General features: G+C 37.2%; 1 protein-coding gene across 4 annotated transcripts in view; it reads right to left on the bottom strand.

Moving 5' to 3' along the window:
* Nucleotides 1-322: 322 nt before the first annotated feature.
* LOC123866429 (SUN domain-containing ossification factor) overlaps nucleotides 323-22,490 on the bottom strand; it is a 90,562-nt gene continuing 68,394 nt past the window's right edge. For 3 of the 4 annotated variants that reach the window (XM_045908006.1, XM_045908024.1, XM_045908014.1), the window contains exons 2-4: nucleotides 8,737-9,740; nucleotides 3,898-5,950; nucleotides 323-3,580 (exon numbers count right to left, since the gene is read on the bottom strand). In XM_045908006.1, coding sequence (XP_045763962.1) covers nucleotides 2,570-3,580; nucleotides 3,898-5,950; nucleotides 8,737-8,828 — 3,156 coding nt within the window. In that variant the 5' untranslated portion in view covers nucleotides 8,829-9,740 and the 3' untranslated portion in view covers nucleotides 323-2,569. The remainder of the gene's footprint in view (nucleotides 3,581-3,897; nucleotides 5,951-8,736; nucleotides 9,741-22,490) is intronic. The other variant, XM_045907997.1, reaches the window with a different exon arrangement.

The following is a 22,490-nucleotide window of genomic DNA, read 5'->3' as shown; positions in this document are numbered from 1 at the left end:
CTAAAACACCACAGACACAGATATTAGTTTCTAGAATATGTCTGCAAAATTTCATGGATTTTGGTTGCTTAATATTCAAATGAAATTGGAACTACGATTGTATGAAACGAGTGGAAACGAGTGACGGAGAGAGCCCTGTTAATGGACTAACTTGTTTATTTTATAACTTGTGTGACCTAAACTTACGTAAAACTTATCCGTGACTTAAGTGCAGGTTTAAGTCACGCAGTGCTATAAAACTTTTACTTAATAGAAATACGATGATTGTATTTTACAAAATGTTAAGAAAAAATAGGATTATGAAATGAAACTACAAAAGAAATAAAATTTATGCATTTAATGCCATTTCTTTGTTTCCCCCGGACTGGCGTCCACTGTCCGTAGTGTGCCGTACTGGCATTCTAGCAAAATAAAAAATGTCAAGCGCGAGTCGCGCTCCTATTTGAAGGATTCCGTAGCCGCATTTGTACAAAAAAACACATACAGATACAGATAGGTGCATACAGTTTATGAAAACAAAATATCTCTAGAAGAAAGCAATCTAATGTGGCTATATTAATATAATTCGATCTGTAATCTGTCGATAAGTTATAATGCGTACAAAATGAGATAGAATCCTACTTTTGACATGAGCATTGACACATAGTTAAAATGGCGAGTGAGTTCTCAATTTGTACGCAATATTCAGGCCTGAGTAAATCTTTAGGTGTACTTGGGTTTGGGTTATGACTCATATTTTAGAAAATATGAAATTTCCAATCCATTCAAACAAAAATCAAAATTAACTCGAAATTGTGGATTTGCTAAGCGGCGAGATGTTAAACATTGATAAATAAAAATTATATTATATCACTATATATGAAATTTGGATAAACGATATACAAATAATATGGTTAATTAGTAGCGGACACATGCAATATAAATTTAAACTTAAATAAGTAAACGCTAGGAACTTTGTTGCTGTGTCGCGCAGACAGATGGACATGATGAAAAATAAAGGTTTCAATACCCCTAGCACGATTTCACACATTTCGAAAACTTTAATGGTTTTCGCTAGTTCTGATGCGACATCAATCAATTACATCATAATGCGTTAAAATAGTATAACAATAGGTGTGACTCCGCGATATTGTAACGAATTATCTGGAATTAGTATCAATATAGCGGACAATTGCATTTTGATTCAAGTCTCAATATATTTTCAATAGATTTTTAGTAGGTACTAACTTAGTTATTAGTTAAACTTATAGAAAAAGGAAATTCGGTATTGAGTCCACCAACATCTATAGTCAACGTCCGTATCGAAAACTTTAAAATAAAGTAAAATTTTTTTGATTGATGTAATATTGACACGAAAACTATCAAAATTTTCGAAAAATGCGGAAGTATTAAGGGTAGAGTTCAAGTCACTTGGCTACGTATCCTTAAAAAAAACGAAATAGCATTAGGCATCCTAATTTATCACAATTTTTAGCTATAGAACAACTATAGACAATTACTAACGACACGATATACTTTTTACAATAATTTAAATATATTTAGACATTTCATCATTTCGATAAACATACAATACAATAGTTACATTATTCATTAATTAATAAAATTAATTAAGCACTGACATTTATATAAAACACAAATAGTCAAGGGCTCTTAGGCTGAAATCTATAGAATGCACTTTGTCTATGCTCAGACTTAGACACTGTTAAAACGAGACAGATTTATGCCGCGTTTATATAATGCTGTCTCGTTTTAACAGCACCATAAATTTCAGCCTTAGGCTAGGGACAAATCTAGAGGAATTCCACGAGGAGAGAAATGAGCTTGGAAGATATCTTCGGCGTTTTGTCCGCGCAGATACAAAGTTTTATTAATATTTCAATACAACTCATTGGAGCAGAATTCCGTGCCCATTTTTCCGCCGTGGAATTCCACTTGTTCTCTTCCTGGCCTTAAACTGGCCCATTACATAATAACGTTATAATGCATACATTTTGAGAACTCGCCATTTTAGCTGTCTACCTGTCGTGTCAAAAGTATGGTTCACCTTTAAATTAAGGATTTAAATCGTACTTTTGACATGACAGTAACACAATTTATTATAGAGTTAAATCTCAAAATGTATGCACTATATCCCATATCCATATTTGATACATTTTTAGTAAGTACTCATTACTTGCGACTCGTCTTAATGTCTTGGATCAGCTCGAAACTACATTTGGTGACGTCAAATTTGACAGTACTTTTATAAAGAAGTGCCAATTTTGACGTAAAATGCGCGTAGTTACGAATGCAGTGTCATGCCTCTGATAAAGGAAACGAATTTAAAATTTTAAAAGCACTTTTTAGTTTTAATTGAGGCGTTTTTGGTATTTTTTGCCATACCGCGACGTCAAAAAAACCATTACTGAAAATAATTTAAGTGCCTTTAATGGTGCGTTTCCAATACCACGGTAGCCAGCGTGCGTTCCAGCTGTTAAATACGTCTCCAATCCGTCCCGCTTCAGTGGAAACGCACCCTAAACTGAGAAGCGTTTCAGTATTCTGCCAATACAAATTCCAGGACAAGCTCTTAAAATACTTTTTTCAACATATTTTTAAAACTTTTCCTCTTTTTGCCTCCACTTTCACTTTCTGGGTGTCCATTTTGCGATATATCTGTAGATTCCGACCAAAGGCTTCCTGTAGGCGATTCTGAGGCAGCTTTCTTACTTAATTTCCCATTGAAAATCGGCTCCAAAGTCCTGACTACCGGACTTGGATTACTCCTACTGCTTTGACGGTTAAAAGTTCTAAGAAATGCTGGCGACGACAACCGTCTAGTTTTCATGGTCTTTGTCTTCAAATTATTGAAGAAAGATCCATTAGTTTTTGGTAACTCTTTTACTTTATTCTCGGGAAATTCTTTTGGTTCCGAAACGGGAGCAAGGAATTCTGCTTCGTCTAAGATTATCGGGTTCTCTTGCAACTCTCTCATACAATCATGAGCATTTTCTTTAACTTCAGAATCTGTACTCCTGTGAATTATCATTGAAGGTTTTCTTTTTCTATTCTTTTTGGCAACTTGCCATTCTCCAGCATCTGGATCTTTTTCGATTTCATCTGAATGCGTTACGATTTGGAACGCTTCCTCACTCGGTCTTCTCTTCTTGGTTGAAGGAGTGGCATGCCCGCTAACGCCTTCCACAGATTTCCTTCTAAACTTATCCTGTTTCTTCTTAGTCTTCTTTGGAATAGGTACTAGAATGGTTTCAAGTTTTTTTTTCTTCGATATGTAATACAACGTTATAACGACTATTATAGACTGGTACATGAAAAATTTAAAGAATGTTAAATTCCCGAACCAGCTGTCTCTTTCTTCCATCAGCATTTCTAGTGCTACAGTCATTTGTGAAAGTTTATCCTGTAGTAACGACATCTGGTCTATGTATTTCTGTTCTCTTTCGTTACTTTTTCTCCTTTCTTCCGACATTTGCAGCAGTGTTTTTTCGAATGACTTTTGCATTTCTTCCACTTGCTTCTTGTATCTTCTGCTCAATTCTTCAAGGTATTGACCCGACAGGGACATATTTCTTTCTAGCGTCTGAAATTGAGAAATATAAACGTTAATGATATATGTACTATCAACAATTAAGTTTAAAAAAGTGAAACTATCGTCAGTAAAGTTTTACATCTACAGAATGAAACTTTTGAACTAAGCTATAAACATAAAAAATAAATCTTCATTTTCAAGTTTTAACTGAACATATTTTTAGGTTCAGTTACAGTACAGTGAACTTCTTTTAACCAGTAGGGTCTGATACAGGTTTAGAAAAAAGAATTAAGACTGGTTAACATGAGTAGTATGTTTCGTTAATGAAGAGATAATCGTTTAGGAGATAAGTGTTCAAATACACTAACCTTCACTCTATTGGACAGCCTCAAAAATACAGATTCCTTCTGTAGAGACGCCTGTGCCTGGTTTTGATTCAATGCAGCTTGAGCACCGGCAGGAGTTGGATCCACCGCCATCTGATCTAGGTCTGATATAAAACTATCTGATTCGATCATCACTTGATCACTTATTTCATCGCCTACACTTAGAGTATCTTTTGGTTTATCAGTGATTACATCTTTTCCATTTTTAATTTCAATCTTTGGACTGTCTTGGTTTTCAATTTCGTTCCTCTCCTCTGATTGTTTTTCTTGAGGCGCAGGATCCACTTGTGGTTCCGGCAAAGATAATTGTTCTTCAGCACTTGCTTGGGAATCTTCCTTGCAATCTTTTTTATCTTTGTCATCTTTCGGTAACTCTATGGGAGCATGCTCAGGTTTTTGTTCAGGTACAACAGTTCTATCATCAGGTTGAGCCGTTTCATTAATTTTATCATCCGTATCATTGTCTTTAATCGGCACTAGCTTCAGTTCTTGTTCGGAGTTAGTTTCGCTATTAAGCTTCTGAGGGAAATCATCTACGGTTATGTTAGAGGTAACGTTCATTTCTGTTTCGAAGCTAGTGTTTAATACTACTTTTTTCTCTTTAATCGCGAGAATGTTGCACAATGCTGCTATATATTTAGGCGGGAAGAAAGAGTTTACATACGCCGCGCGTTCCTCACCGAACTCTATAGTCTTTGTACTTTTAAAATCTAAACCATAGTTTTGACATACACTCGTGCACTTTAAAGTGTCTCTTAGAAAAACTTGACGCACTAAACTGGTCAATCTGTCCGCGCTACAACTGAGTAGCTCATACACATCATTGTAAAGCGTTTCACTACAATTATCACACACTATTATATGGCTGGGTGAGCAACACTTTTTGTACATATTGTCTGTTGATGTATCGTTGTGTTCACTGGAAACGTTATTAGGAACTTCTGACTTAACTAATGCTTGAGCGGCTTTCTTCATAATAGACATGACGGCATCTCGCGCGGAGCCGAACAGATTCTTTGTCGGTTCCGCTTCAGCGGCGGGTACATCGGGGACATCTATTATCTCATCCTCTTCGTCTTCATCTATATGAGCGGAGTGTTGAGAGCTTTCTTTTTCCAGCACTTCGAATTCTGAAGTGCCGTAAACTTTGAATAAAGATATAGGGCAGTAGTGTTCCGAACCGTGATGCGACAACAGTTCGACCCTGATAAATTTTCCAAATATATGCGGGTACAAATCGAAACTTTGTACATCTCTGATGTCTTGCGCGGTGAACTGACCGACGCTGGCCCATTCCCGGACAGGAAATCGATCGCTGAAGCCCACAGCGATGTCTTTGGGCGTTGAGGAAAAAAGCTCAAAGTTTGCTATTTCGATCTTTTGTGCTTGCACAGCTTCGCAAAGCTCTACCACGAACCAAATGCGGCTGTTACAGGTGTTGAGCATGTACTCGTCTCGGTTCGGAGACAGGATAGAGCTGGCTGAGCCCGCCTCAGGGTTGACGGCGACGACTTTGGCCCCGCATGCGGGAGAAGCATAATTTTTTGATCTTAATTTAGTGTTTTTGCTGCTGAAGTTCGTATTACTATGACTAGGTTGACTTGAATGGTTCAGCACGATGTCCTTCTTTTCGGCCTCGGCTAGCTGTTTCTGGGCCCACTCCGAGAAGGAGGGTATATCTTCTTGCGGCGTTTCTGGTTTGATTGGAATGTTTTCTTCGAGTTTTTCTTCCGGTTGAGATTCTTCTACGATTTCCGCGTCTTGCGGAGCTGTGGTGGTTTGAGGTACGTCCTCTGGTTGGCTCTCTTGGAAAGGTTTCGCTTTGACTACGAGCCGAGGTTCCGTACTTGGTTTTTCGGTAACTTTTTCTTTTTCCTCATCCTCGTCGCTAGCTTCGTCGGCGATAGCAAAACTCGTTGTTTCGTTGTGCTTTTCTGATTCGTTCGCGTACAATAGCTCTTCTGGAGTTCTTAGATCCAACTTTGCATTTTCTGCTAGCGAGATGAGTATCGGAGGTTGCCCCGTGTCAGGTAACCTGAAATAGGAAAGAACAATATAAATTGTAATAATCATATCTGGATGCTTAGAATTTTTTACACACAAAAGTTTTAAGTGAAAGTGCAAGTATCTTGATATCTTGTAAAGGCTAACAAAATAGCTGATAAAATCAATATCTGACAGAGAAATCCATGATTTTATTATTGCCTAACGTTGCCGTTTAGCGTAGTCGATGTCGATTAAATTCCAATTACTCGCCGGTAATAAATCGCTTGAACGGAAACGAGCAATAAACTAACAAATTAGGGTAAATTGAAACATCTACCTACATATGAAGTGAAATATAGACATGGTAACTAAATGGAAGTGTTTCGCTGCCTCGCGAGGCATGCTCAGTAAGTACACATCTTGCCTCGTTGTTAGTGGGAGGCAACGTACGCCTGTAAAACCTCTAACAAATAAACACTATTATTTCCTTCAATTCTAATAAAATGCCTAACCAAAATTTAATGACAATAAACTATATTTTCCTGGGTAGTGAGAATTTATTCCGTATATAAATTTCGATTATGACGACGTGTTTATATCCTGATTTAGTGCGAATTTCCTTCAGCGTAGCTAAATATAACTCATGTTTTGCAGCAAAATAACTATTAAAGTAGCAATAATCGTATATTTCGATTAAACTATGTTGGAATGCGAGCAAGCCGGTTTGCTTCTCGCCTTAGCTGAAACTTAGGTAGGTTTACACTTGGTGCCTGCTTTATATTCGCTGGAATGTAAAGTAACTTTTGTTGCTAACTAGTAACTACCTATACTCTACTCGTATCCACGGAAAGAAGTTAGTAGCTCTCTCTGTTACGTAATCCCATACAAATAACAGAGACAAGAAACTCAGTGGGTTGTTAACCATTTTGAATTACCAACCAATCACAAATGAAACAGAGCGTAGTACACAGAGGTCGTTGCTTAGTATTTTTGTTCTTAATTAATAAAGCGTTCCTGCAGAAAATATTTTTGACTTCCCCAAAAAACTAATGTTAAAAACATTAGTTTTTAACATTACAACATACAAGTGTAAATTAAAAATTTATAAAACCCCCGACCAGTGAAGGTTACAGTAACTAGAAAAGAGCTGATAACTTTCAAACGGCTGAACCGATTTTCTTGGATTATAGCTAAGAACACTCTCGATCAAGCCACCTTTCAAACAAAAAAAAAACTAAATTAAAATCGGTTCATTAGTTTAGGAGCTACGATGCCACAGACAGAAACACAGACACACAGATACACACGTCAAACTTATAACACCCCTCTTTTTAGGTCGGGGGTTAAAAAAGAAAGCTACATAGGGCCAACATAAAAAGTAACTAAAACTTTGATCCTTCGTAGCATAATTTTTTATAAATATTAATTTTTGAAAATTTCTACGTTTCATGGTGGTAACTCAAAAATATTTATTGCAATTAACGCATTTTTGATAGAGGACAGCAAAGTCCTCCTTTACAAGTGAATATGATCTTCCAAATTGCCTCAACGCGTCGAAGTACATAATTTAAGATATTCTGTGACAGTGGAGTCCTATTTATTCCAAATATGAGATCAAATTGTAAGACGTAACCAATTGAGACAATCATTGCGTCAATTGTGGTGATTGTACTCATGTGGGAATGTGGGCATCACACATTTCTTGCATATTGACCCAATCAAACCCAAATTATTATTTTTATTATGAGATAGGCTTGCCATTGCGCTGTTTTTCAAGCATGATTGGAGCTCGCTCTCTTAAGAGTTGCCTTTTCACTCTTGCCTTGAAGATATTCAAGTTACTAGCTGATACCCGCGACCTCGTTCGCGTGGATGTAGGTTTTTTAAAATTCCCGTGGGAACTCTTTGATTTTCCGGTATAAAAAGTAGCCTATGTGCTAATCCAGGGTATAATCTATCTCCATTCTAAACAGCCCAATCCGTCCAGTAGTTTTTGCGTGAAGGAGTAACAAACATACACACACACACACACATACAAACTTTCTCCTTTATAATATTAGTGTGATACTTGGACACCGGAAACACGGACGCCGGAAAGAATTTTCATCCTCACTGTCATTATCAACCGATAGATATCTACTGTTGGCCATAGGTTTGTTGTAGGGACTTCTACACGCGACGGTCTTGCGTTGCCTGAACCCAGCGGCTTTCTGCGACTAGTATGATGTCGTCTGTCTTTCCGGTTCGAGGTCACCATTCAAGCTCCTTGGGATCCTGACGTCTATCGTTTTAGGGTTCCGTACCTCAAAAGGACAAGACAGAACCCTTATAGGATCACTTTGTTGTCTGTCGTCTAGAATCATGAAATTTGGCAGGTAGGTAGGTCTTATAGCACAAGTAATGGAAACAATCCGAAAACCGTTAATTTGAGATTACATACATCACAAATAAAAAATTAAAATGTGTTCATGAACAAAATTAATTAGTATTTTCAATTTTCAAAATAAGATAACTATACCAAGTGAGGTATATGCAAGGGCTTACCTGTACGTTCTAAAACAGATTTTTATTTATTTTATGCATAATAGTTTTTGATTTATCGTGCAAAATTTCGGAAAAAATACCCGAGAACGGAACCCTCGGTGCACGAGTCTGACTCGCACTTGCCGGTTTTTCGAGCTATGTGCCCTGTCAATTACCACTTTAGCTTTTCTACCTTTTGGTTTATGTCGGTTACTCTGGTATCTCTCTGGCAGTAATATGTTTGTCTGTCTGGTAGTAACATGTCTAGTGTATATAGTCTGGTAGTAATAGGTGTTATCTATTGTGTCTTACGTGTAGAATATCTTGGTGAGTCCTTGGTGGCCACCGTACGACAGCAGTTGGCAGAGCAGCAGCGCCGCCAGCAGCGCCCGCGGCGGCGACATCGCGCAACCGCCGCCGCCGCATTGGCGACGTCGCGCGCCGATCGCGACACACAACACACACCCCGCACTGTCCCGGCACCAGTGTGGACACACCTTTACACTTGTTCTGACGCTACAGACAAATTTTCGCAATCGTTGCAGTAAGTACGACTTCAAGCTCGAAGCTTAAGTATCCACCTTGATGTCAATTTTTTGTAAAACTAAGTTGTAGTTGGTATTATGTCGACGACGCACGCCTATCACGACACACAATACACGCTCCGCATTCCCCCGACACGAGTGTAGACACACCTTTACACTTGTTCTGACGCTGCAGACAATGTTTCACAATCATACGACTTCAAGCCCGAAGGATATGTAGAGTGTAGACACACATTTATTTCAACTTTTTACAAAGCTAGGTGATTGTTGTAGATTGGTACTGTGTAGTAGTATGTTGGTCCAGTACACACCCCGCATTACCCCGATAGGAGTGTGGACACAACTTTACTTGTTTGACTCTACAAAGAATGTTTCACAATCGTTGCAGTAAGTAGTAGTTCAGACCCGAAGCAAATGTAGATACACCTTTATTTCAACTTTTTTAGAAGCTAGGAGTACCAGTTGCAATAAACTGTACGATCTTCAACTCCCTGATACACGTGTACCTTTACTTCATCTTCTTTTTTCGCTCTTTATGGTTTGCAGATTTACGATAATTTATTATCTGTAATCGTTCGCGTTGGCGAGAATCTTTGATTTTTTTAATCAAATCATACTATGGAGCCTTCATCAGGCTATAATATGCTGGTCGATTATTTATTTCTTGTCTCAAAAAGGATCAATTATTGTACAAACAACAATGAAATCTCCACGAGGCCATCCCCACTTTCTTTTAGTTAAACTTTATTTCTGATTTGTTTAGGGTGATACCTAGGTATTTATAAATAACTATTATTATTGCAATAGGTACGCAATGTATGGTCGATCGCATTGGCGGGAAATCGTTGCATCCATCTTTGATACCCACGTCATTTTATTACCACCTACTAAATAGGTACTAATTATAAATTTTATAAAATCACTAGCGACCCGCCCCGGCTTCGCACGGGTGCAATGTGGGACTAATGTGGTGTCAGTGTGGTTATTTTGTTATATTTCAAAAGAATAAGACAGCAAATTCGTGAAAGCTCTCAGTAAGTAGTCGACTCGATTTCTTTCGACATCTTGAACACAAAACAATATACAAGTGTAAATTAAAAATTTATAACACCCCCGACGAAGTATTTGAGTTTTCCAAAACATCATTTTCAAATAAATAATTATGTATTTAGGCAACGTCCATCTTGACAGCTTGACATTTGTCTATTGACATAATATTATGAACCCTAACGTTTATCTAACCTTCTTTTCTACAAGAAAACTAGAAAAGAGCTGATAACTCTTAAACGGCTGAACCAATTTTTTTAGATTATAGCTAAGAACACTCTCGATCAAGCCACCTTTCAAACAAAAAAAACTAAATTAAAATCGGTTCATTCGTTTAGGCGCTACGATGCCACAGACAGATACACAGATACACAGATACACAGATACACACGTCAAACTTATAACACCCCTCTTTTTGGGTCGGGGGTTAAAAACTATTACGTATAAACCTTCCTCTTGAATCACTATATCTATTGATAAAAACCGCATTAAAATCCGCTGCGTACCTAGTATAAGAGATCTAAGCGTAAGTACAGAGGGACACACGGCGGGAAGCTAGCTACTTACTCTGTTTTATACTGTGTAGAGACGCGGGACGTAAATCAGTGACAGTTTAATAAGTTTATAAACATGGTCTTTATGCAACAACAAAGATATGCGTACATATTTAATGAGACCTTTATCAAACAAAATATTTATTTAACCACGTTATCCAGTCTGATAGTAGGTACTTACTTACCTTTACTATATTATAAAACTAAGTGAAGGCAAATTCGTACGCTTGTGAGTGACACATACAAGTATTACGCGACACAGATGAACGCGGGGTTTGTGCACCTACGAATTAACTTCAAAAATGGCGCCCGTTACCAGGGTTGCTGATACCTTAGCCCAGCTTTATATACGCACGGATATAGCTGATATAGCTATATATATTTACATACGGATGAAATTGCTAGGTACAATGAAAACAAACACGGAGGACGCGCGCCACCACTATAATATCTACCAAAGTAAATAATATAGCTTAGTTATAGTTGTTATCAAGAAAGACGCCGCGCCTACGACTAGGTAGGTACCTCACTAAGGCAGGAAACGTAACGTACAAGTAATAGGTAGGTATATTTACTTCGTAAGCTCGTAAATAACATACAACCGATAGTAAATTACGACATAAAGTCAACAAACCTAGTTATGAGCCTATAATCCATATCTCAGAATAGCTCTCACAGTCACCGGATTAATATTGACATAGATATAGTATAAATAAATGTAATTCTTATTTCACCATCGCATTTGCATCCTCTGTAAACTCAAAATATTAATTTACTAATAAGTATATCTTTTACCGAAAAGTATGCACCTCTAACTTTTCGGGAAAATCAATGTATTTTTCCAACCCTTTTTCTTTTTTTCCGAATCCCTCAAAATCCGTCATGGATACCACCGGCCACGGGGGAGCACAGTGATTATGTCGGACTTCTACCGACTAAAAACTTCACGAAGTTCCATCCCACCGCTGACGAGCACAAGGGACCGACAACGCCTCGTTACTCCGCCAGCGGATGTCCCCCGCAACAGACCTGCCACTGGGACACTACGTGCCCCCAAACACCGTAAAAGGCATGCCGGAACCACAGCAAGCCAACCAACCCGAGGACCACACTGTGAACGACGGACCGCCCCGTCTCCAACATTCACAGGTCTTCGCAAGGGCTAGGGTTCGCGGGGAGGCCAATTCCCTCTCCACGTTCCCCATCCTCACATCTTCGCCCGCGCCGGGTCTAAAAACATAAAATGAATGTAGGTTGCCTTTATAACACAGACCCTGGGATTCCAGACCAGAACTACGATGGGATTTCCAAAACTTCAACGGCGCGCGAAACCTAGCTCAGTTATATCTATTGCATTTGCAACAACATCGATGAAACTTGGCCACGGAAAATGGACATTAATTGGATGATGTAATGACCTCAACAGATCACCGGGACAACGGCAATGGAATGCAGAGATCCAAAGAAACTGATAGAGACGCCAACAAATTAACATACTGGATGAGATTGCTATACAGCGATAAGGCCGCCAAATTGTACCTTTTACGTAACTTGGTGTATTACTTTAAGTCAGATTTTAGGGTTCCGTACCTCAAAAGTTAAAAAGGAACCATTATAGGATCACTTTGTTGTCTATCTGTCCGTCTGTCATGTCTGTCAAGAAAACCTATAAGGGTTCTTCCCGTTGACCTAAAATCATGAAAGGCAGGTAGGTAGGTATTATAGCACAAGTAAAGGAAAAAATCCGAAACCCGTGAATTTGTGGTTACATCACGAAAAAAATAATTAAGATGTGTTACAATTTTCAAAGTAAGATAACTATACCAATATGGGGTATCATAATATGAAAGGACTTTACCTGTACATTCTAATTTTTTTATGCATAATAGTTTTTGATTTGTCGTGCAAAATTTCGGAAAAAATACCCGAGTATAGAACCCTCGGTGCGCGAGTCTGACTCGCACTTGGACAGTTTTTAGATATTATTATTTATGACGTCTTTAATACCGCTTTTTAACCCCCGATCCAAAAAGAGGGGTGTTATAAGTTTGACGTGTGTATCTGCGTATCTGTCTGTGGCTTGATTGAGTGTTCTTAGCTATAATCCAAGAAAATCGGTTCAGCCGTTTGAAAGTTATCAGCTCTTTTCTAGTTACTGTAACCTTCACTTGTCGGGGGTGTTACAAATTTTTAGTTTACATTTGTTATGAGAAACGTCATACAGCCTTGCACTTGACTGCAATCATACCTGACAAATGATGCAGCCTAAAATCTCAAGCGGAACGCGCCTACCTAGAAGATGCCTATACAATCGCATGAAAGTTTTGCTCCTCGATAAAGTAAATACGCAACACATTTCCGCGATAGAAAAGAAAGCTTGCACCTCCGTTATCTAATAATGCTAATGAAGATAGAAAAGTTCAATCCTCTCCAGTCTCAATAAAGAGTTTAAAGCCCGAGATGTCCATTAGATATATTTATTTAAAGGCAACACGAATAGAAATAAATGCTTAGTTTCTAGCCTGATTTAAGGTTCGTTGCCACACAGTTTTTAGAAGATTTAATTCGATTTCGAAGATTTAATGCGAATTCTGGTAAAATGGAAGCCTAGGCAAATAAAATACCTAGGTAGGTACCTAGTGCTAGTGTAATTTTTGGTAAAGAAAGAAACTCTTCCGGAAAAGTCTTTCATCTTTAACAAATTTTGTACTAGGTCTCTCAAGTGAAGTATTTTCTTTTATTGAGAAAAAAATATATTTTTACAACAATGCTCTCTTTTCTCTGACAAGGCCTTTTCAAAAATAATAATATGTAGGTACATCTTGTTTTTGTAAAAAAAAAAACTAATTTAGCATAGATTTATCATAGTGCTATAATATAGGTACCCGTACATCTACATGCTACAGATATAAAGTACAACAATGAATTTTTTTGAAAATTTTTTTTTTTTTTTTTGAAAGATGTTACCGAAACTTACGGAAACCATCAAAGTGTTCGCAATGTGCACTCGTCTAAGGGTACAGACGAATTTGGTTCAGTTTTGAAACGAATTTACCTAATCGCACTCAAAGCAACCTTAAAAATCGTAGAAAAAATTTATAGATATAAACGATTCGTCCGTGGTCGTATCGATTGCCTCATTTACGTAACAAAGCGTAATTTTACGCGACGCCGGTTCTTGTAATTGCCGAGCTAATAAACCCGCGACGACCGATGATGCATATTACACACGTGCCATCGTTTTTAACAGGGCTCTCTCCGTCACTTACTCCATACAATCGTAGTCCCAATTTCATTTGAATATTAAACAACCAAAGACCATAAAATTTTGCAGACATATTCTAGAAACTAATATCTATTCCTGTGGTGTTTTAGATTTTTCTAAAAATATGTAGTTTTAAAATTACAGGGGCTCAAAGATTTGTATGTGAATTTTTAAGACCGAATAACTTTAAAACCGAATATTTTAACGGAAATCTGGAAAACCACAGGCACAGATATTAGTTCGCGGAACGTTTCTACAAAATTCCATTGAATATGATTGGTTAGTATTCCAATGAGAGACGAACTACGTTTGTATGGAGCAAGTGACGGAGAGACCCCTCTTAAAGTTCCGTACCCAACAAACGGAGCTTATTAATGTCACTCTGCTGTCTGTCTGTCTGTCCGCGTGCCACAGGTCTTTAGCTCGTAGACGAAATGAGTAACTAACATGAAATTTTGGAAACAATTATATAATAGAAGAGAAGCTAGTAAAATTAGCATGTCGATAACGAGACTGAAGTTTATACCCATCTCAAAATCGCACAACGCGTCTAGAGAAGTTTTCACTTCAAAAATTATCATTGATAAATAAAATTAATTTGTCTGGTAAAAACATAATAACTTATTAATCTTTATTTTAACTTTAACACGTTGCTGGGAAGTGATAATTAACAGGGCCTAAAAGGGGCCTAATTACTTACTGCGACAGGAAACAGAAAACCGGTGTGGCGTTCCACTTTGGGCACACTTTGTAATACTTAGGCTATAAAGAAAACCTTGTAGTTTTACACAATGATATAATGAACCCCGCAACATTTGGGTTACAGTGCTCACGGTAACAATATTGTACCTAACCCAAAAAATGCGGCTAGTCTAGCCTATTCATACCACTTCCAACGTTTAAATAAATTAACAAGTGTAAATTAATAAAAATTTATAACACCCCCGACAAGTCAAGGTTACAGTAACTGGAAAAGAGCTGATAACATTCAAACGGCTGAACCGATTTTCTTGGATTATAGCTAAGAGCACTCTCGATCAAGTCACCTTTCAAAAAAAAAAACTAAATTAAAATCGGTTCATTAGCTTAGGAGCTACGATGCCACAGACAGATACACACACGTCAAATTTATATCACCCCTCTTTTTGGGTTGGGGGTTCAAAATATGAAATGTTTATTAAAGGCACAAGCATTGTATGTAATTAGGTACCTTCTGTAATTTAAATTACAGTGGACCCCCAGTAATCCGGCCCCTGTCTAATCCGGCACCCCCTGTAATCCGACATGTCTATTATTATTGAATTTACTAAATTTGACATTCATAGTGAAGTATGATTTGTACTTCAGAGTATGCATGACGTATAGAATCTTATCATTGGATCTATAATTTGTCGGATTACAAGGTACCTACTCTTTTGTAAAAAAATCCGGACTATAGGGGGTCTTAGGCATTACTCTATAATCCGACAAATTCGATAGTTCGACAATGTCCTGCAAAACGTTTGTCGGATTACCGGGGGTCCACTGTATTGAAATACATAATAGGAAATCACACAAATCAGCGCAGGCAAACTGCCGAAAAGAATTTTCACCTGCAATTAATAAATAATCGAATTAAAACAGGCTTATGGTATTCACCTTACAACCGACATGTTTTCATCTAATATTGAAATTTTTTAAAATTGATATTCTTCATCGAAGACTACCACCACCAAAATAAATAAGCATTCACAGATGCAGTAGAGTCTACAGTTTCCTCCATTCCGTGTTACAATAGCGTATTGATTCGATTGCGCAATCGATAGGTTGTGGTTTGGAACACTATCCCTAATGCTAATACTGAGTACTGCAACATTCCGACCGCATCGAGATAGATACCTATCTGTTTGGAGAACTAGTTTGTGCTTTGTATACCTAGCTTTATACTACTTGGTACTGATCTGTGTGGTAGAGGGACTTTATCGCTCGAAATGGAATCGAACAGCGAAGGTTTTATACCAATTAGTTTGAGTGATCTATCATTCGGCGCATGATCTAAGATTTACCTAATCCATTTATTTAGTAACTAGAGGATGTAAGTTTCGTCCACGTGGATGTAGGTTTTTGAAGATCCCGTGGGAACTGTTTGGTTTTCCGGGATAAATTGTCTATGTCAATAACATGGACGCAAGCTACCTCGGTACCAAACAAACAAACCGGTTGAGCGGGGTCTTTAGGAATCCCGTGGGAACTCTTTGATTTTCCGGGATAAAAAGTAGCCTATGTCCGTCCCCGGGATATAACTCCGTACCAAATTTCGTTAGAATCGGTCAGTCAGTCAGTCTGTTTCTCCTATGTATCTCTTCATTTCTGATCAGATCACGCAGATACATTCTAAGCATATCCCTCTCCATCGCCCAGTGAGCTTTCTTATGAGGTCCATAGTTAGCGAACATGTCTCGAATCCATCATTTCGACACTGACAATACGCACTGTTCAAAGACTTTGGCTTTCAAGTTCAACTGAATAATTTCGGACGAGAAAACATCTTGAAGCTTCCCGAACGTCGCGCAGCTAAGTTGGATTCGGTAACCTCTTTCGCGAAATCGGATCGTTCCTTGCTGAATTCTGTGTCCCACGTATATATATTTGGATCGCTTAAACACTCACGTTACCCGAATTCATTCTCACTTCGGCTGTATATGAGCGGGGATACTACACTGACATAATATTATATCCTCATCTATCGAAATCTTGCCTTCACAGTGAATGTCAACAAATTCGTGATGCAGACATACCTAATCGAACTCGGGTCACGATTGCGCTTCCTCTAACCGCCCGTATCGTCCCTTATTGTGTTATCGCTATTACAACTATGTATCAGTTTTAAACCCCCGACCCAAAAAGAGGGGTGTTATAAGTTTGACGTGTGTATCTGTGTATCTGTCTGTGGCATCATAGCTCCTAAACTAATTAACCGGTTTTAATTTAGTTTTTTTGTTTGAAAGGTGGCTTGATCGAGAGTGTTCTTAGCTATAATCCTAGAAAATCGGTTCAGCCGTTTGAAAGTTATCAATCAGCTCTTTTCTAGTTACTGTAACCTTCACTTGTCGGGGGTGTTATAAATTTTTAATTTACACTTGTTTCTATTATCAATATTATTATATCAGTTGAGGATTTTCGGAATCCTGTTTTTAGTGTCACTTGTTTTAGGTATACCTACGAATTTTGTCTCTCAAGTTTATCTAATTCAGAACGAAATTTCCAAATAAAGCTTAGGTACGCCTTTATTGATGGTTGTGGATTAGTCTTGAGCAAAACTTGGTATGACATATAATTCTATATAATGCAAAGTTTACACCCACACGGCTATTTCATACTTTACTCTATCGGGGAAAGCTGTTTTGACTTTTGCAATCCTGATCCATACAGGGAGTTCTCAAGGGTCCCTTGCTACTTCATTTGTACAGTGACTCAAACATTGAATTTTATTTAAAGTTACTCGTGGATCCAAACTGAGACCTCGTGTTCTATGCCTCTATATATACATCTATCAAAACAAGAAAATTTTGATAAAGTTTTCGCAGGGAGAATCAGATAGTGTTCTGTATCTCCTCGCCGCGCACGCAGTTAAAAAGTGTATTTTTCTATATCTATTTGATACTTGACTAAAGTCAGTATTTGCTTGGCTTGGTGCCATTGAATTACATATTACTTGTGAATAATTTATGCAATAATAATTAAAACTAGGTAATATAAACTTAAATGTAAATTGAAACTAAAAATTTAAATAAAACTAAAATAAATGAAATTAAATCTAAAACCCAAGATGCTGGCAGCATTGCCATGGCCAAACTACCTAATTCTTTGTCCAAGGTAGCTGCCAACTCCTTGATCCCCCGTCGACTCTATAACCATATTTGAATTAAAGTAATTTCACCCAAGTACACTCGAAGTATAATATAAGAACAGAGAGCATAAAGATATCATTCGTGAAGTTCCGTATTGAGCAAAATCCTCTGAATAAGTATTAAGTTACTTTCTAAACTCATATATCATTAACAAGTACCTACATGTAACTTATTGGCAATATGAATATACAACCCAAGTAACACAAAACTGCATTAAAAGATATCACATGAGGTCCACATCGGTACTTTAAGCATTTATGAAGACTTATTAGAGTCCACCGTTACTGTAAAAGCCTACTATTACGCTTTCTCCTGTACATTGACTTTACTAAGTACCACGAAGACACCGCTGTAATGTTGCGAGCGTTACTATCAGGTGCGCAGGTCATGTTATTCAGCTTTTAGCAAGTTTCAGTACTGTCAGCTACAATAAAGTATTTTTATGGACTCAAACTAAGCTATTTTCTGAATAAAAGGTCACAAGTGTATCTTTCAAATGTTTGCGTTTTAACTGAACATATGTGAATTATTATAAAGCTATCAGTTACTCCGTGAATTCAACTAACGCTTCAAGCTGCATATAGTTGAACTTTCACAGTTTTAATCAGCTGTTATACGCACTCTCATAACTGCACTTATCTAGCCCACATGATTCCTTTGGGTGGACGTATATATGGTGTTAAATTACAGCAAGCAGGTATAAAGCTATTCACTTGTAACCCTTTGTCCTTACTTGGGCTGAATAATTGTACTCCCGTAGGCATTTAATCAGCTCATGGAGTTATTTAAGATCCTGAAAAGTTCTTTTTCAGCGCCTCACCGTACTTGTATATCATTTATATTATCAGCGTTATAAAAACCGGCCAAGTGCGAGTCAGACTCGCGCAACGAGGGTTCCATACTCGGGTATATTTTTCTACATTTTGCACAGTAAATCAAAAATTATTATGCATAAAAATAAATAAAAATTTGTTTCAGAATGTACAGATAAACCCCTTTTATATGATACCCCACTTGGTATAGTTATCTTTGAAAATTTAAAATACCTACTAGGTAAGTAATTATTTATTTTAGAACACAATTTATTTGTGCTATAAGACCTTCGTACCTGCCAAATTTCATGGTTCTAGGTCAATGGAAAGCACCCTATAGGGTTTCTTGACAGACACGACGGACGGACAGACAGACAGACAACAAAGTGATCCTATAAGGGTTCGTTTTTCCTTTAGAGGTACGGAACCCTAGTAAATAATAGGGTTGTTGTAAAAAAATGTAGAAAAAAGAATAAGAATTAGTGAAATACGATTGGCCAATCTTTAAGAGTTCTAAAAACGAGTTTTGGCCTATACTTTGCAACGTTTTTAAGAACCCTTTTTGCAGACCTTTTGTCATTGGCATTTATTTCGGAATAGGCAAACTGAAAAGGAAAATTGAAATGGAAAAATTGCTTAAAAATGGTATTTATTTATCTAAAATTAAAGCTTGATTAGTCATCAGAGTCTTCATGGTTTTCAAGCTGATCACTTGTGCCAGCTGCTCTGCTGCTTGTTGCTCTTGCTGAGAGCACTTGAAGTGCAAATGTCGAATAAGTCCCCTTGGGAATTATCCTGAGAAATAAAGTTATAATAAGTATTATAAACTAAAGATAAAAGAACGAAAGAAAGAAAGAAAGAAATTAATAAGTACTGACTTATTCGCTCATGTAAAAACGTTCACCACGGACCCCTAATAGCTAACCCTTGACAGATTATACAGCTGTTCATTGGGTAGAGCATTTGCGTAATGTTACCAACTATTCAGCTGTACATCAATCTATGGCTGACTTATTAGACACAAGAACTACTCGTATCAGCCTTTTGCTGATTAATATATCCCTAGCACCTTATTATAGCCCTTAAAGCATTTATTTGGCATTATTACGGTTCACATTGCTTGCCCACCATTTTCTATGTTCTAAATTACAATATTTATTATTTATTTACTATTTATTCTTCTTTTGTCTATGAAAATATCTATTGGATTTGAAAAAGATTTTTAATAAGTTTGTAAACAATTAAAGTCTCAGATAGTAAAATCAACCCGTATAATGCAATGTGAATCGGTTGGAGCGCAAACAGCAACTGAAGCTTGTCGTTCCACGCCACGTCCTCGCCCTAGCGCCATCTTTTTCGTCTCGATGGAGGGGGCTCTGACGTCACGACCACAGCATAACCACCAACACCAAGCAACACCGAACGTGAGAACGAGTTGTTGCCAACACGGCCATGCTGCATGGTGCCCGCCCCGGGCACCCCACGAGTCGGGATAAAATTACTGCAAAATAAACAACCGTTAACACCTGATTCACATTACCTACTTGTAAGGATCCTTCCTAACTTCCTAAGGAATATTGCCCATTCATTGTCACTTATCACTTAACAATCATACGACAGCTCGCAACTTAACAAGATACCTCCACTATGTACTCGTAAGATCCAGGAATATTGTCCATTCGTTATCACTCATCACAACAACAGCTTTCAATTTAAAGAACAAAACAACCGCATCTAAAGGGACTTTGCCACACTTAGGGGACCAGATTTGTCGTAGTTGAAAACCAACTGCACTTAAAGAGCGTTTCGCTCACTTAAATGCAGCAAGTTGGTCAAGACCACTTGCACTTAAAGAATATTTCGCTCACTTAAGCGTACCAAGTTGGTGAAGACCACTTGAAGACCACTTGCACTTAAAGAACATTTCGCTCACTTAAGTGTACCAAGTTCACCTTCAAGTTCCAAACATCATAGAAGACCACTTGAAGACCACTTGCACTTAAAGAGCATTTCGCTCACTTAAGCGTACCAAGTTCGCCATCAAGGTCAAGCATCGTAGAAGATCGCTTGAAGACCACTTGCACTTAAAGAGCATTTCACTCACTTAAGCGTACCAAGTTCGCCTTCAAGTTTAAGCATCGTGTTCCAATGTGATATTTTATATTCATGGTACAATATTCCCAATTAATTAATCTTCCAAAATTTTATCACGGCTCGCTGTATCAATTATGTTGCTATACATACTTAATTTTAAATAGATTACTCAACATAATACACAGGGTAGCCTTGCCAACACGGTTTTTAATACTCCATGAATATTCTTTAAAGAAGCAATGCATTAGCACTCACGATTAAAATCAGATCATACCTCTTTACTAAATCTCAAAATTCTTTACTAAATTCTGAACACATACTCAATGCCATAGCATCGTGCACCCACACAGTGCTCCGACACTATTCATCCACGTATGCAATCACCACACTATCTTTATCTACCGCGCATCCACGCAAGGGATCACCGGTGCCTAGTTCACCATAATACAAGTGATTTGATCTCATAAGAATCATATTTGATCTCATCCATTTTATTTTAACTATCAATGCTTTATTATTATAAACGGATCATTTGATTGTAAAGCTGGTGCTATCAAAGTTAACTTTAAATAATTATTATCATACTAAAACTATCACTTTTTAAACTAATCAATATCTTAACTGCAGTTATATTAATGATTTCACTAGTTCACTGCATTATTAATTACAAGGGTTGGTCACCAAATATAATCTTATAACCCACAAACTATTTTAATTCATGAATTACTCTAGTATCAAACAATAATAATAATTGGTATTTCATATTCCATATATGCAAATATTAAATTACGCTATCTCAAATAATTATTAGGCTAATTAAAAATGATAAACAGAGAGTCATGGATTATGAGCGACACCGATGCATGCCACTGCCAAAACCAAGACTTTCTTTTTAACTCATTCATCTGTCCATTCGCGCAGGGAATTCATCTACTGCCACTGTATGCTATTTAATATTTCTATTCGCACAATATACTCTTACTGTCACTCTTTATTATTTTCGGCCTGTCCTGATTATAGCACAGAATTGCAGCTGAGAGCATAAAAATGTTGCATTTGTCTACCCTCTTATTGTAATCTTTTTAATGAAAATTTCTCAAGTTAATAATACCCACTTAGCTATCCGGACAAGAATATTTCTTTGTTCAACGCAAATGTGAAGCTTTTACCCAAATTTGTAATATTAGGTATTAACTACCAACATAAATCATAGTTATTTTTTAAATATTATTCTAATTTGCATTATTAATGATATACTATAACTTTACAAACTAAATAAAGCTTCATTATCATATTATACACACCACAATCCGTAATTATTATTTGTTTTTGAAGCAGGTACCCAACAAATGCAACAAAACTTTTGAATTGAACAGACTAACTACAGGCACTAGTTCTAACTCTGAAGAGAAATATTACTTTCATCGTTACTAGTCTGTCTGTGTCTATTTTATTAAAATATAATGTACAATCCTTTTACCTTCGTTCTAGTTCAATCTAATTGACTTGTACATGTATACAAAACGGTTCTCTGTTTGGATGTACAAAAAATAGCTAAAATGCTTTCAGAGGTCAATGTGTATACGAGTCTACTACTATTACATTACTTTTCTCGGGGATAAACCAAATCGGATCACTCTGTTACATTCCGTCCAAGCAAGTTATTACTCCCTAGTACCCAATAGGTACATACCTATAACCTAAAAATAAATTCGCTTAACGCAATTGAATCAAAAGGAATGTTAACACATTTTTTTTTTTATTACCTTTTTGTAATTTTGCTAAAAACCCTTGTATCAACAAAAAAATTCAGCTTTATCTTTAAATAGAAACCTTACGTAAAATTATTCATCTTGTAT

This window comes from Maniola jurtina, chromosome 1, assembly GCF_905333055.1.
Source record: "Maniola jurtina chromosome 1, ilManJurt1.1, whole genome shotgun sequence".
NCBI classification, from domain to species: Eukaryota; Metazoa; Arthropoda; class Insecta; order Lepidoptera; family Nymphalidae; genus Maniola; species Maniola jurtina.
Note: the sequence above shows the minus strand (reverse complement) of the source record. Positions and strands in the feature narration are given on the sequence as shown.